This window comes from Rhinolophus ferrumequinum, chromosome 22 (assembly GCF_004115265.2).
Source record: "Rhinolophus ferrumequinum isolate MPI-CBG mRhiFer1 chromosome 22, mRhiFer1_v1.p, whole genome shotgun sequence".
Taxonomy (NCBI): domain Eukaryota; kingdom Metazoa; phylum Chordata; class Mammalia; order Chiroptera; family Rhinolophidae; genus Rhinolophus; species Rhinolophus ferrumequinum.
The window spans coordinates 8,033,012-8,046,137 of NC_046305.1; the positions used below are offsets into that span (position 1 = coordinate 8,033,012).

General features: G+C 35.0%; 1 protein-coding gene across 2 annotated transcripts in view; it reads left to right on the forward strand.

Annotated features, from left to right (window-relative positions):
- Nucleotides 1-13,126, forward strand: part of SUCO (SUN domain containing ossification factor) — a 59,872-nt gene that overhangs the window by 23,267 nt on the left and 23,479 nt on the right. The window contains exons 8-15 of one of the 2 annotated variants that reach the window (XM_033092760.1): nt 486-622; nt 1,700-1,767; nt 2,793-2,900; nt 4,969-5,074; nt 7,012-7,032; nt 7,241-7,296; nt 7,773-7,864; nt 8,689-8,754. In XM_033092760.1, coding sequence (XP_032948651.1) covers nt 486-622; nt 1,700-1,767; nt 2,793-2,900; nt 4,969-5,074; nt 7,012-7,032; nt 7,241-7,296; nt 7,773-7,864; nt 8,689-8,754 — 654 coding nt within the window. The remainder of the gene's footprint in view (nt 1-485; nt 623-1,699; nt 1,768-2,792; nt 2,901-4,968; nt 5,075-7,011; nt 7,033-7,240; nt 7,297-7,772; nt 7,865-8,688; nt 8,755-13,126) is intronic. The other variant, XM_033092759.1, reaches the window with a different exon arrangement.

Sequence of the window (13,126 nt, forward strand, 5' to 3'; positions counted from 1 at the left end):
AAGGCAGAGTGGTGATTTGCATCTAATTTATAAGCAGAAAATTGGGGCCTGGAAAGTTCTGAGTCATAAAGTTTTAAACTGTAAATACAGTTGGACTAAAGTAGTAACTCTTTTTACTTTTGTAGAATAGTTCTGAGTTAAGAATTCTTAATATGGGGGTTAAGATAGCAGAATAGAATTCATCCTTAATAGAATAAAATATGTATTTTATATTTTAAAAAGCTTTGATTTTCATGGATAAGCTTCATTTTGTGAGTTATATTACCTAAGACATAAATCAAGTAATGTGGATTTTTGTAGCTAATTTGTTTATTGAGGATATTTTAAAGCAATGGAGGTAAAACATTTTGAATTTCTTAATGGGTTTTTAAAATATTTTCTTAAGCATTAAAACCTGTTCTCTAGAGAGCAGCCTGTTGCTTTTGAGATCATTGTGTTGCTGGCACATTTTCTATCATAATCATCATATATGTGTTTATAATAAGGTTTGTCTGCAGGTCAGTCAATGCATACATCTTCTAATGGAGGTCTACATGCCACGAAAAAGGTCCAGAAAAATCGAAATAATTATGCCTCAGTAGAATGTGGTGCCAAAATTTTGGCAGCTAATCCAGAAGCCAAGGTACTTAAGTATAAAATTCTATGCATATAGGAAATTAGTAGCTTTATTAAATACGGGCAGTGATTTTCTGGGGACTATATTTTCACATGAGCTTTTTTCCTAATTCACTAATAAATGTAGGATTATGCTTTTAAAGACATTTTCTTGTATAAATTCTTAGTTATATTGGTTGATACATTGTACCCTCTACCTTTTTTTTTCTTTTGAAGACTTTATTTTTTTAGAGCAGTTTCAGGGTTCATAGCAAATTGAGAAGGTACAGAGATTTCCCATGTACCCTCTGCCCCTACTTGTGCACAGCCTCCTCCATTATCAGTATGTCCCCAGCTAGAGTGATACATTTGTTACAGTTGACAAACTTCCATCGACACATTATTATCACACAAAGTCCATAGTTTACATTAGAGTTCAATCATATATTCTGTGGATTTGGACAAATGTATAAAGACATGTATCCATCATTATGGTATCATACAGGGTATTTTCACTGCCCTAAAAATCCTCTCTGCTCTGCCTGCTCATCCCTCTTTCCCCGCATGCTCTAGCAACCACTGATCTTTTTAGTACCTAAATAGTTTTTCTTCTGAATGTCAGTCATATAGTTGGAATCCTACACTATGTAGCCTTTCGGATTGGCTTCTTTTACTTAGTAATATGCATTTAAGTTTTATCCATGTCTTTTCATGGCTTGCTAGCTCATTTCTTTTTAGTGCTGAATAATATTCCATTGTCTGAATGTACGAGTATGTCACTATTTATTTATCCATTTACCTACTTCAGGGCACGTACTCTGTTTTTAACTTTTAAAACCTGTGTAAAATTTTGAAAAGCAAATAGCTACTAGAAAATTATTTTTCCTTTATAGTAACAGACGTTTAATTTCAAATGTTTTGTTGCAAGGTCAACAGTGCTATAACCATAAGTGATAAATTTGAACCAAATGAACATTTTTTCCCAAATGAGTGTTTCAGTCTTAGGTGTATTTTAAGATCTAAAACTACAGAAATCCTAGAAAACTTAGGTTTGAAATAAATATTTTTACTTAAGTAATTTATTCTCTTTCTCCTTTTAAAATAGAGTACATCTGCTATTCTTATAGAAAATATGGATCTTTATATGTTGAATCCTTGCAGCACTAAAATTTGGTAAGTAATATAAAATTTAATAAAGCACATTCTATATATGTTCGTATTATATTAAACTTTTATGTTAGAATTAAGTTGATTTATTCATGTAGTCACTTAATAAGCATTTATGATTGATTGGTGCTGATACTGCACTTAGCTTAGGTCCTGGGATACAAAATTGAAACAATGTTTTTCCTTTTAAGGAGGTCAAAAAAACCAAACAATGATGGGTCTAGTCAAACAATTATAACATAGTGTAAAAAAGTACTGTTGAAAGGGTATACGAGGTATGATCCAAAGATAACGGTGAATGTTTAAATAAAAAAAAATTACAGTAAAAGACACATTGCCATTAATCCAAATACTCCTCCTCGCTTTGAACACACCGTTCTTGCCACTTTCTGAATTAGTTCTGGACGTCCTCTTTCATGAGTGTCTTCATCTTCTATCATGACAATGCCCCGTGTCACACATCGCTTCTGGTGCGGCAATTTCTGTCAGATAAAAACATTACAGTGAGTCCTCATCCAACTTATTGACCGATCTGGCACCTCGCAACTTTTGGCTCTTCTCCGAAGTCAAAATGACCATGAAAGGTAAACGTTTGAATCGATTCAGGACATTGAGGCAGCCATGACAGTGCAACTAACACGAAAGAGGATGTCCAGCTCTGCTTCAGAAAGTGGCAGGAACGATGGGATAAGGGTGTTTGAAGTGAGGGGGAGTATTTTGAGGCGGATTGATGGCAATGAGTCTTTAACTATAATAAATTTTTTAAAATTTAAACATTCCCCGTGTTTTTTGATCACACCTTGTATTATAGGAACAGAGATGATATGTAACTGCAAGAGAGGGTGACAGATACACTTGGGAATTACACCTCTTCCCTTACGGATAACTAAGGCTGCAAATCCTCCCCCTTCCTTTATTTCAAGGAGTCACTTAATGGATGTCTAGTTTATGCTGACTGTTAATGTAATGTTTGATATGAACTGTTGTTTTGGTTGGTTTATCTAAATAATTGTCTTGTGTTCTTTTTAAAGGTTTGTTATTGAACTTTGTGAACCAATTCAAGTAAAGCAGTTTGATATTGCAAATTATGAATTATTTTCTTCTACTCCTAAAGATTTTCTGGTTTCTATCAGTGACAGGTAAATTCTAATGCTGGTTTCTATAGAATTCATGTTGGATCTCCAGAATAAATATATATATATATTTTTTAATTGGGGAAGGGGTACAGGACTTTATTGGAGAACAGTGTGCACTTCCAGGACTTTTTTCCAAGTCAAGTTATTTTCCTTTCAATCTTAGTTGTGGAGGGTGCCATTCAGCTTTAAGTTGTTGTCCTTTCAGTCTTAGTTGTGGAGGGCGCAGCTCAGCTCCAGGTCCAGTTGCTGTTGCTAGTTGCAGGGGGCGCAGCCCACCATCCCTTGTGTGAGTCGAACCGGCAACCTTGTGGTTGAGAGGATGCACTCCAATCAATTGAGCCATCCGGGAGCTCAGCGGCAGCTCAGCTCAAGGTGCTGTGTTCAATCTTAGCTGCAGGGCACACTGCCCACCATCCCTTGCGGAACTTGAGGAATTGAACTGGCAACCTTGTGGTTGAGAGCCCACTGGCCCATGTAGAAATCGAACCAGCAGCCTTCGGAGTTAGGAACATGGAGCTCTAACCACCTGAGCCACCGGGCTGGCCCCTAAAAATTTTTAAGTGGGTCACTTTTTAAAACTTTAATCATTTCAGTTTTTATGTTAATGCATCAGTTGGTAAGAACAGTAGTGATACCTCTATAGTGTTGCCACTTACTAATCAGGTTGCTTTTGTTAATTCATGCAGTGCTTATAACAACCATATGCTATTCCCTTGTAAGATGAGCAAACAGACAGCGAGAGGTTAAGTAGCTCACCCAGGTCACGTGACTTGTGCGTTGGAGAAACAAGATTCAAACGTAGATCTGTATGACTTTAAAGTCCTTACTTTTAATTCTCATGCACCATGCTTCCGAACATTTCTTTTAAAAGTTATTTAAAAAACATACATGCCTACGTGAATACTTGATTTTATATCATGAGGTGTATTTTTGTTAAAGTATGTTTTGAAACCTTGTGGGCATGTGTGATTATAAATACTAACCATATATTGTAAGGAATGTGATAAAGAACCACAATCCTGTCAACCAAAGATAACTATTATTAGCATTTTAGTATATTCCTTCCAGTCTTTTCTATGTATTTACTAATCCTAAAAAAAAGAAAAAATCACTTTTTACTGCTTACATGGTGAGATACTCTTTTGTCTTTTAAACACAGGCTTTTAAATGAGTACTAATATTTTTCTCCCCAATGGAGGAGCTTATTCATTCTATAAATACTTTTTGAATGCCAACGATATGCCATGTAGAATGCTGTTACTTATTTAACCATTCTTCTATCATTGGTCATGAAGGGTTTTCCCTGGTGTTTCTTCCCCCACCGTACACTTAGCATTGCATGTACACAGTTTTTGGAATAAATTCTCAAGACCTTTTGAGAACTCCATCCATTTTTCTTTCACTGACCTTGCTCAGATCACTTCCTGTTCTCTCAGCTGTGATTTCCTTATATGTCAAATGGCCATGTAGGCTCTGACAATTAAAGTATGTGCATGTTTTTTTCATGTGGTAAGAGAGCTCTCATTACTTGGAGGAATTCTATAAATGCTATGGTAAAAATAAGCTTAGGTTTTTATATTAGATTTCCCTTTAAAGGGGTACAGCTGTGTAAGATTGTGAAATTCAATTATGATTTTAAAGGGATTTTTTCAGTTTCCCTGTCCACCAGCATTTTTATTTGTACTTGATGTCATCACAGGAAGCGTAGTACCTCCTTCTTCCAAAGTATCTGTAGGCTATGTTCTGTTTTAAAACTCCATTTTATTTGGAAGCCGTCTCAAGAAGGGGTCCTGGTCCCACTTTTGTCTTGTTGTCTTCCCTTCTGTTTGATAATGGTGTGATTGTTTTCAAGATACCCTTTCCCTATAAAAAGGAATTTGTAAGAGTTTTAGTTGGAAAATAAAGTGTATTTAACTCCACTCAATATTTAACTCATATTAAAACTGTTAAGTCAGTATGCTTACTTGGAGTGGAAAAAAATGCACAGAATATATTTTGAAGATGTAATGGGACTGTTCACTGTGTGTTTCATGATTTTTTAAAAAGAATATTTACATTTTATATTTTCTAGATATCCCACAAATAAGTGGATTAAGCTGGGTACTTTCCATGGAAGAGATGAGAGGAATGTCCAGAGTTTCCCTTTAGATGAACAGATGTATGCAAAATATGTGAAGGTGACGTTTACACTCCGGACTCATATTCTAGAATGAAAACATACCGCTTAGGCAGACTTTATACTTCATCCCACCTGGTTAGGAATCAGAAAAATTAAGAAAGAATTTACTGAAATATACCATTTAATAAAATAATTTTTACTTGGATATATTTTTTTATGAGACAAATACTAATATATTTCTTTTTGTACAACTGGAAACCTGGGCCAGTTTTTTTATATTTGTGGCTCTGCTGAAATTTTAGATTATAACTTTTAATTTTTTTGAGTCTTTATATATTAATATAACCTCATCTTCATAGTGTTATATTTCTCTCCATTTCAAAACCTAAATCATTGTGAGTCACTGAAGTCTTTAAAGCAGGTCTGACTTCTTAATTGAGTCTGATTCTTAGGTCATTTCAATTTTAACATCCAAATATTTGTTATTATCATAGATTTTGCCTTTTCTTTTATGGCCAAGTAAAATGTTCTGTGTCCAAATACTGATTTCAAATAAAGTTAACTTTTAAATATTTTTATTCAGTATTCCTGCTGTTTTCTCCACCAATAAGTCAAGTAGAATTATCACTCTTGCATTAGATTTAGACAGAATATGGGAATTTTCTATTCCTTTCCTCCCTCTTTCTTTTTAAGAAAATCATAGCCATCCCACTGTGCTAGTAATGTGATCTTTTGAAATGACAGCAGCTCTTTTCTCTCTCTTCTTTCTTAAATGTGAAAACTTATAGCTACTAATTGTCTTCTGTGATTTTACTGTCTGTGTCTTGTTAAGCATGTATTAAATTGGCTTTTATAAATGGGTAAACTTGTAGTATCTTCCTAGTACAAACATGTTAAATTCTGTTTTTAAAATAGTTGATATTCTCTCTTCAGGACTCAATAGTGTTCAGAAAAATGAAGGTACATTTTCAGTTACTTAAAATGAATACTGAGATAATTGTTTAACGGCCTTTTCATATAGCACATTTTCTACACTGTTAAGGAAAATCATGTTAAAAATTATTTGGCAAATGATACAATTGTATTTACTTTCACAATTCAGACAACTCTCATCTTATGAAATAGTTCCAAGAATCCCTCTCTATACCATCTACTTTGTTAATGGAAGAACATTTTACTGGTGGCCTAAAAATATGCCAGAAAAACTCCCTACCTCATCCCTTTCATGGTGGGAGACTAGATCATTTTGACAGTTTTCTAAAAAGCCCTTTCTGGTAGAATTAAGTCTAAAAGCAAAAATCATTTATTTCTAATTCTTATTTTATAGTAATAGATGTTATATAAGTTTATGTGGATTTTTCTTATCCCAAAAGAACTAAACCCGAATCTACAAGCTACTTTTTAATATTTTACATTTTAAAAGTGGATTGATACATATCTTCTAGTTCTTTTAAGTTATACTTGAAATAACATAGCATACCAAAAAATTCATGCTTTCCCCAAAACAATTTGTATACAATGTTGTACAAGAATAAATATAATTTCATATTATGCTAGTTAATATTTTTATCAATATGTACATAGATACATAATATCTATATATGTATCAGTATATACATTCAGATAGATAATATGATACATATCAATAATATTTAAAGTAATATGGGAGGTTGTTTCTAGAGACTGTTAAATTTAGAAAGCTTTCTTAAGTAACATAAATAAAACAGCAGCAATGAATTTTAGGTTATTTAACTCAATAACCTGAACGTTTATTTCATTACAGTTAGATTGACTTTGCTAGTTGTGATGGTCAAAATTTAAATAATTGGTTTGATTTCTGAATAGAATTAAAGGTACTACAATTTTATCCATCAAAGCACATTGCTTTCTGTACTTTAATTATGCAATATAATTTACAAATATTAAGTGTTGCTTACGGCATGTTATCCAAACTTTGGAACTGATTTCTTTTTCTTTTCCTTTCTCTTGCTTCAGATGTTCATCAAGTACATAAAGGTTAGCAACCTTCTCTTTTGCAATATTGGATAACAGGGTTTGGCATATTACTTACTGCATGGCAAAAAAAGCAAAACTTTACAAGTACTGATTTTGGGGGAAATGACGACTTTATTTTTCGAAATGTTATAATGAAAACCTGAGTATCTGTTCGGTAATCTCACAGGCATGGGGCTAGCTTCCCATTTCATGTGCTTTTATTCTTTAGGTGGAGCTGGTATCCCATTTTGGATCAGAGCACTTCTGTCCATTAAGCCTTATAAGGTAATACAGAACAAAATACAACTACTGAGTGGTTTTTTAAAAAGGCGGTATCACAAAAACCCCAATATATTTAAGGTGAAGCAGTAATTGTCTGTCATGTGAAGTTCATGCCATAGCAATATAAGCTGTTAAGCCTTTCTTGCTCTTGAATACATTTTAGAAAATGTCAAAAATTCCCTCTGTTAAGTAAAAATAACCTCATTTGATGTGTTTGATTCCGTTTGCTTACTATTTTGCTGTCACGATAATACATATGGAAACATTTTAGACTGGTATCAAGACTTGGTCACTATATTTTTAAATGCCTTAAATAGATGAATTTGACATTGTAGTAGAAAACAGTGGATGATTGCAATCCAAAGCTAATGGCCCTCAAAACATGACCAAAGTTAATGTATTTTGTTATTTATTGTGAAGAGATGAGTCTTAACATTTCTGGTTCATTTTGAAGTCTTGAATGACCTTGTCGTTAACAGGGTATTCGGTACTAGCATGGTAGAAGAGTACGAGGAGATTGCTGAGTCCCAGTATCAGTCAGAACGTCAAGAACTATTTGATGAGGACTATGGTAAGTGACTTTAAAACAGGTGACAACTATGTATATCTTTTTTTGCTTTTGTAAATTGAATAGTAATGGATAAGTATAGGCCACTTAAAAAATTAATATGATGGTTGTCTTTAGACTTTTTCGTTTTCTTGCTTTTAATCCTGATAACTAATTTTTTTCTTAAAGCCATTTTCTAAAATGATTTTGTGCCGAGTTGTTTTCCACGCTTAACAGTTATTTGTAACTGGAACTCCCTTCCATAATGTCAGTGCTATAAAGTTGATTATGTTCCTCTGCCAGTCCTCAGAGCCATTAAACTCATAAGGTAACCGAAATCGTAGAATTGAGCATTAATTCTACTTGGGATTTGCTTTGAACTTAAGAGCAAGCACCTAGAGGCCTGAGCCTTTGAGACCCGCCTGTGAGCCTGAAGGAGTAGGAGATTTTATGACACTCTGTTGCTACTTCATCAAGTCCTAGTTTTAAGATGTCTTAAATCATAGTCTGAACAATCAGTCTAAATTTACCCTTCACTAGTTTTCACATAAATGAAAACATTTACAAGGGGTTGGTAAAGTACATTGGAAGCCTGGATAAGAGTCCTATACATGTGATTAAAATTTTGGTAAATAGTAGAATTACTTTCTTTGATTCACCTCCGTTTTGATAAATGGCTTCCAAATCTCATTTTCTTTCTGTGAACATATTTTAGATATATTAATATAATGAATATTTATTATAAAATTTGTCTTAAATGCTGACTTGGATGGGGCATAATCTGAGCTTTTAATCATATTGTTGGAGATAGTTCTCAGTATAAGCACCTTCATTTTCTCTTTAAACAGATTACCCACTGGATTATAATACTGGGGAGGATAAATCCTCAAAAAACCTTCTTGGTTCTGCTACAAGTGAGTATTTTAGGGTTTTCCTAGTGACTGTTCAAGTGGTTCTCCACTTTTTCCCCCTGACATAGATGGACATTTTGTTGTGTCAGCACTCTTCCCAGTGCTCAACTTGGAGTTGAAATTAGATACTGGCTTTTGAAAAGTATTTCTGTGGAAGTAAAATAGGAGGGCTGGATGAAAGAGGAAGAAAGAGGAGAGGAGAAAACCCAAGCATACGTAAATTGGGTCTTCTACTCTGCTTAAGTGCTCATAATATTAGGCAAATTCCTTAGAGTGAAGACAGGGCTACGAATGTACTTGGGGAAAGAATTATTCAAGGGACCCTGGACCATATGAGGAGGAGCCATGTGAGCCTGTCATACTGGATGGGAAATGGCGTTTCAGAGGTGGCCTGCATCCGCGAAATCCTAGCAAACTGAGGATTCCTTAATCGGGCTTTGAGTAGTTTCCTATTACAAACTCTAAAGGCTATTTTTATCCATAAAAATAATGATTCCCAAGCAATAACAATAATAATAATAATATACTCTTGGTAAACCAAAGAAACAATGACTAAGATACTAGTGGTTTCGTTTCGTGTCGTTCCAGCCTAGTATCCAAACCTAGTGGTAGGCTAGCTAAGGAGACTCCTGGAAAAGACCGTTACCAACTGACACTTCGTTTTTTACTGTTAGAATGTGGGTGTGTATATTTTAATGGCTGTTGTTTTTGCTTATTCCTGAAGAATATAAAACTTCAGATTATATTAGTAATTGAATTTAGGATAAGTAAGTCTTAGTAAAATAGAAGATTAGCTGTTTGTGCATTTCCCTTGTTGATTCTAGTGGCTTGCATTGCTTGAATTCCATTTTCACAGCACATTGTCTTTATAGCTTTTTTAAATACTCAACCAGTGGAGCATCTGCTTAGGTATATTTACCTAAGCTACAGTCTGTGGAGTTAACAGTCACATCTCTTTATCTTTTCTTTTTCCCTCTATTTCCTCTTCCTCTCTGTAGAAGACTATAGACTTGGATGGATTTTTTTAAGGAACAGGAAGAAGTGTTTAAAAAACCTCCATGGGGAGAATCCTTTTATGTGATATTTAACTGTTACATATTAGCTCAATATATTTTGTTTTACTCTATTCTAGTCAACTGCTTTTTGGATATTAGTGAGTACTTTTAAGTAGGATCCTTAGCTATCTAATTGATGCTGGCATTAAAAATAGGTGCCTTACTGCTATGGGATGTATTTTTTTAGGAGTGAAAAAATGATGCTATATTGCCTATCTGGATACTAGTATTGTTGGTGTCCTTAAATTTGTATTTAAAAATGTTATGTTACCTAATAGTCATCACAGCTCAGGGATGCTGAATTAACATCATTATTTAATAGGGTCAGAAAATAGTCTCAGACTAAAAGATCTGTAGTCCTGATGGCTACTGGGAAGGGCCAGGGGCACCTTAGGGAAGTCGTGCCTTGCCATGGTTTTAGAGAAAGGAAGACACTGTTTAGTTTCTTTTTCTTATCTTCATTTCTTTTTCTTATTCTTAGTTTCTTTTTCTATCTCCTTGTGGGATTAATGCCTAGACACTACTAAAACCTAGCTATATTTTAGTGGAGGACATTTCCTTATTTGTCATTACTTCTCTGACCAGTGTATTATGTGAACTAATTAGACATAGAATCTTCTTTAGATCCTACTTTGTGGATCTTTCTCTTTGAAGGTGTGTTTCTTGGTGACCCATCATTTATTTTTCTTTATATGGTTCTCGAAGGGCAGTCCATTTACCTTCCAGTGTTCTAGGTGTTGACAGAATCTGTGTAGTGAGACTAGACGGATAGGAGCATGTCAGCTGAGCCTAAGCATGGACAATGGGGTTTTAAAAGGTCTCCACTCTTGTAGTTTCAGAACGAGAGATGCAGGAGGAGCAAAGTGAGAAGTCTTTGCTGTCATAGAGCTCGCTGGTGTGACCTAACACTGCCGCCTTCTGTGCCTGTGTCCTCCTAGTTTTCTATGGCCTCCAAGGTGGTGTCGCTTTAAGGAGTAAATGACAGAGTGGAATCAGGCCAAGGAGCTGGTCTCTGGCACTAGAATGTCCGAGTTTGACTAGAATCATCACCACATTCTAAATTAGCTCAAAATGGGCCAATTTTAAACCTACTTTATTTCTAATATTTACATAGTATTTCCTAAACAATTCTGTGGCTTTAATCTTAATAGAAACTCCTTTTTCTTTTTGCTATTGAGCAATTAGTAGCTATAAGAAATACATGTCCCCAGAGTATGTGGCTTCTGATGGGACTTGGTTGTCACAGAGCATGCGTCCCGCATATTGAGACATTCTTGATATTATATAATTTACTTCACTGCCAGAAAGGGAGAAATTACTTAGAGCAGCACTCTTGGCTTTGTGTGTATGCCCGTTCTGGCAACTGTTCTCCCTGATTCTTCTGTTTACATTCTTGAACCAGAACTTGTAAACATTTTACATCAATGAGAATTCTTCACATCACTCTGCTTTCCATGTGCTTTGTCACGTGGATTTTTCCAGACCTCTCTCTACTTTGATATTCTTGCAAGTCTGCCTTTACCCCTAAATATAGTCTGCATTTTGTTAGAATTGCCAGATCTGCTAAAGGCTCAGTTTCTGTGTATATGTTTAAGGCAAAATATAGTTTTTATTTCAAGTCAAAGTACTTTTAATGAATGTATATATTTTAAGGTCCTACAAGGAAAAGAGTGAGTGGGGATGGGCGTGCTGCAGACATAGCCCAATACACAGGAAGAAATAGTTTTTCTGTTGGTTTGTCTTGTTCTGTTGTCGCATAAGTAGTTTGTTTTCTGTGTTAAAAAGAGCCGTTGGTGTTCTGGAGACTGAGTATAACATGTTGATATTTAGTCCTTAAGGAATGAGATGGGATGAATAGTTGCCCAACTCAAAGATGCGGGGGTTGGGAGAAATTGGGGACAGATACCCAGTTTGGCACTATATTCCAAGTTGTTACATTTGCCTGTACTGAAGGCTTGCTAGTGGGCAGATTGTCATCGTGACCAGCTGTCGTGTGTTTGGAAGCAAATTGAGAATGGGCAGAATAGAATACTCACGAAGCTACTTTCTCTCAAAATACAAAAAATGAAATAAAATAAAATAAAAAGATTACATTTGGCAGTGTTCTGTGAACACAGCAAAATTATTTATAGGTTAGGTGGGCTTAAAAAGTAGAAATTTGCCAAATTTTGCTTCTGTTACTAAGTGGGCCCTGAAATGATGATAAATAATATTTTTAAATGTTGGATAGTGTAAATCTTCCTTATTGTATGTGTTAGTATTAAAATTGAGGTTAAAAAATAATAACTCTAAAGCTACTTTGTTTATGCAGATTAGATGTGTTCTTTTCTTGAATTCTTTAATAATAAATGCCTAAAATCTGAAATGTGAGGTAAGATCTCCCTTTGAAGCACAAGGGACTTAGAGTATAGACTTGATTCCAAAAATTGGGTTCTCTGGAGGAGTCAGCTTTGACCAAACTTTAGCCAGCAGGCTAAGTAGAAGATCAGATACTATTATTGCAATATTGGTTGACATTAAAGGGGATTTATGACGAAATAATAGAGCTTCCATTGCTACTTTATTCTGGTTTATGAGGAAATACAGAGTTTTTCCATTCCTGTTTTTATCTCAGGCTGAAGATCTCCTTAGCCCTAAGAACCAAGGCCACGTCTCTTTTCCAATTTGTCAGGTCAACTGGCAAGGTTGGCCTATAATCCTAGACATTTGAAAAGCAAATAGAAAGCTTTTCTGTGTTATACTAATGATTGGAAACAAAGTACCGCTGCTTTGTTGTCTTTCAGATTATAGATTCATAGTTATGTAAAGAACAACATTAATAACTGTCTACTGGTCATCACTTCTAAAGCAGTCTAAAATTTCCTACTACTTTCTCCTACCGTAAAGCTCATAGTTGCAGGATCAGCTCCAGGTGACAGTTCCCACCTTGCTGATGTGCTAGCTTTTCCTCCACAGATCCTTGCCTACTTTTCACACCTGTGGTTTTCATTTAAAATGAGTTGAAAACCCTGTGGATCCCTTTTTAGGAAAGGAGGCTAAGACAAAAATAGCTGCTGGGGCTTAATATGTAGCCCCAGCCTGATCTTAGTATTTTAATAGGAGAAAAACCTGATGCTGGTGAATTAACTTGTAATGGAATTTCAGAGATTAGATTGGGGATAGAAGTAATTTCCCTTGAAGTTACATCATACTACTGGAAGGGAGCCTCCGTTCCCCGCACCAGCTTTTTATGGAGTTCTTCTGTTTTGTGCTCCTCGGGTACCTTCAGCTCTTCAGATAGATATGAAGGTTCGTACCCGTTTACTCGTCATCCAGAGATC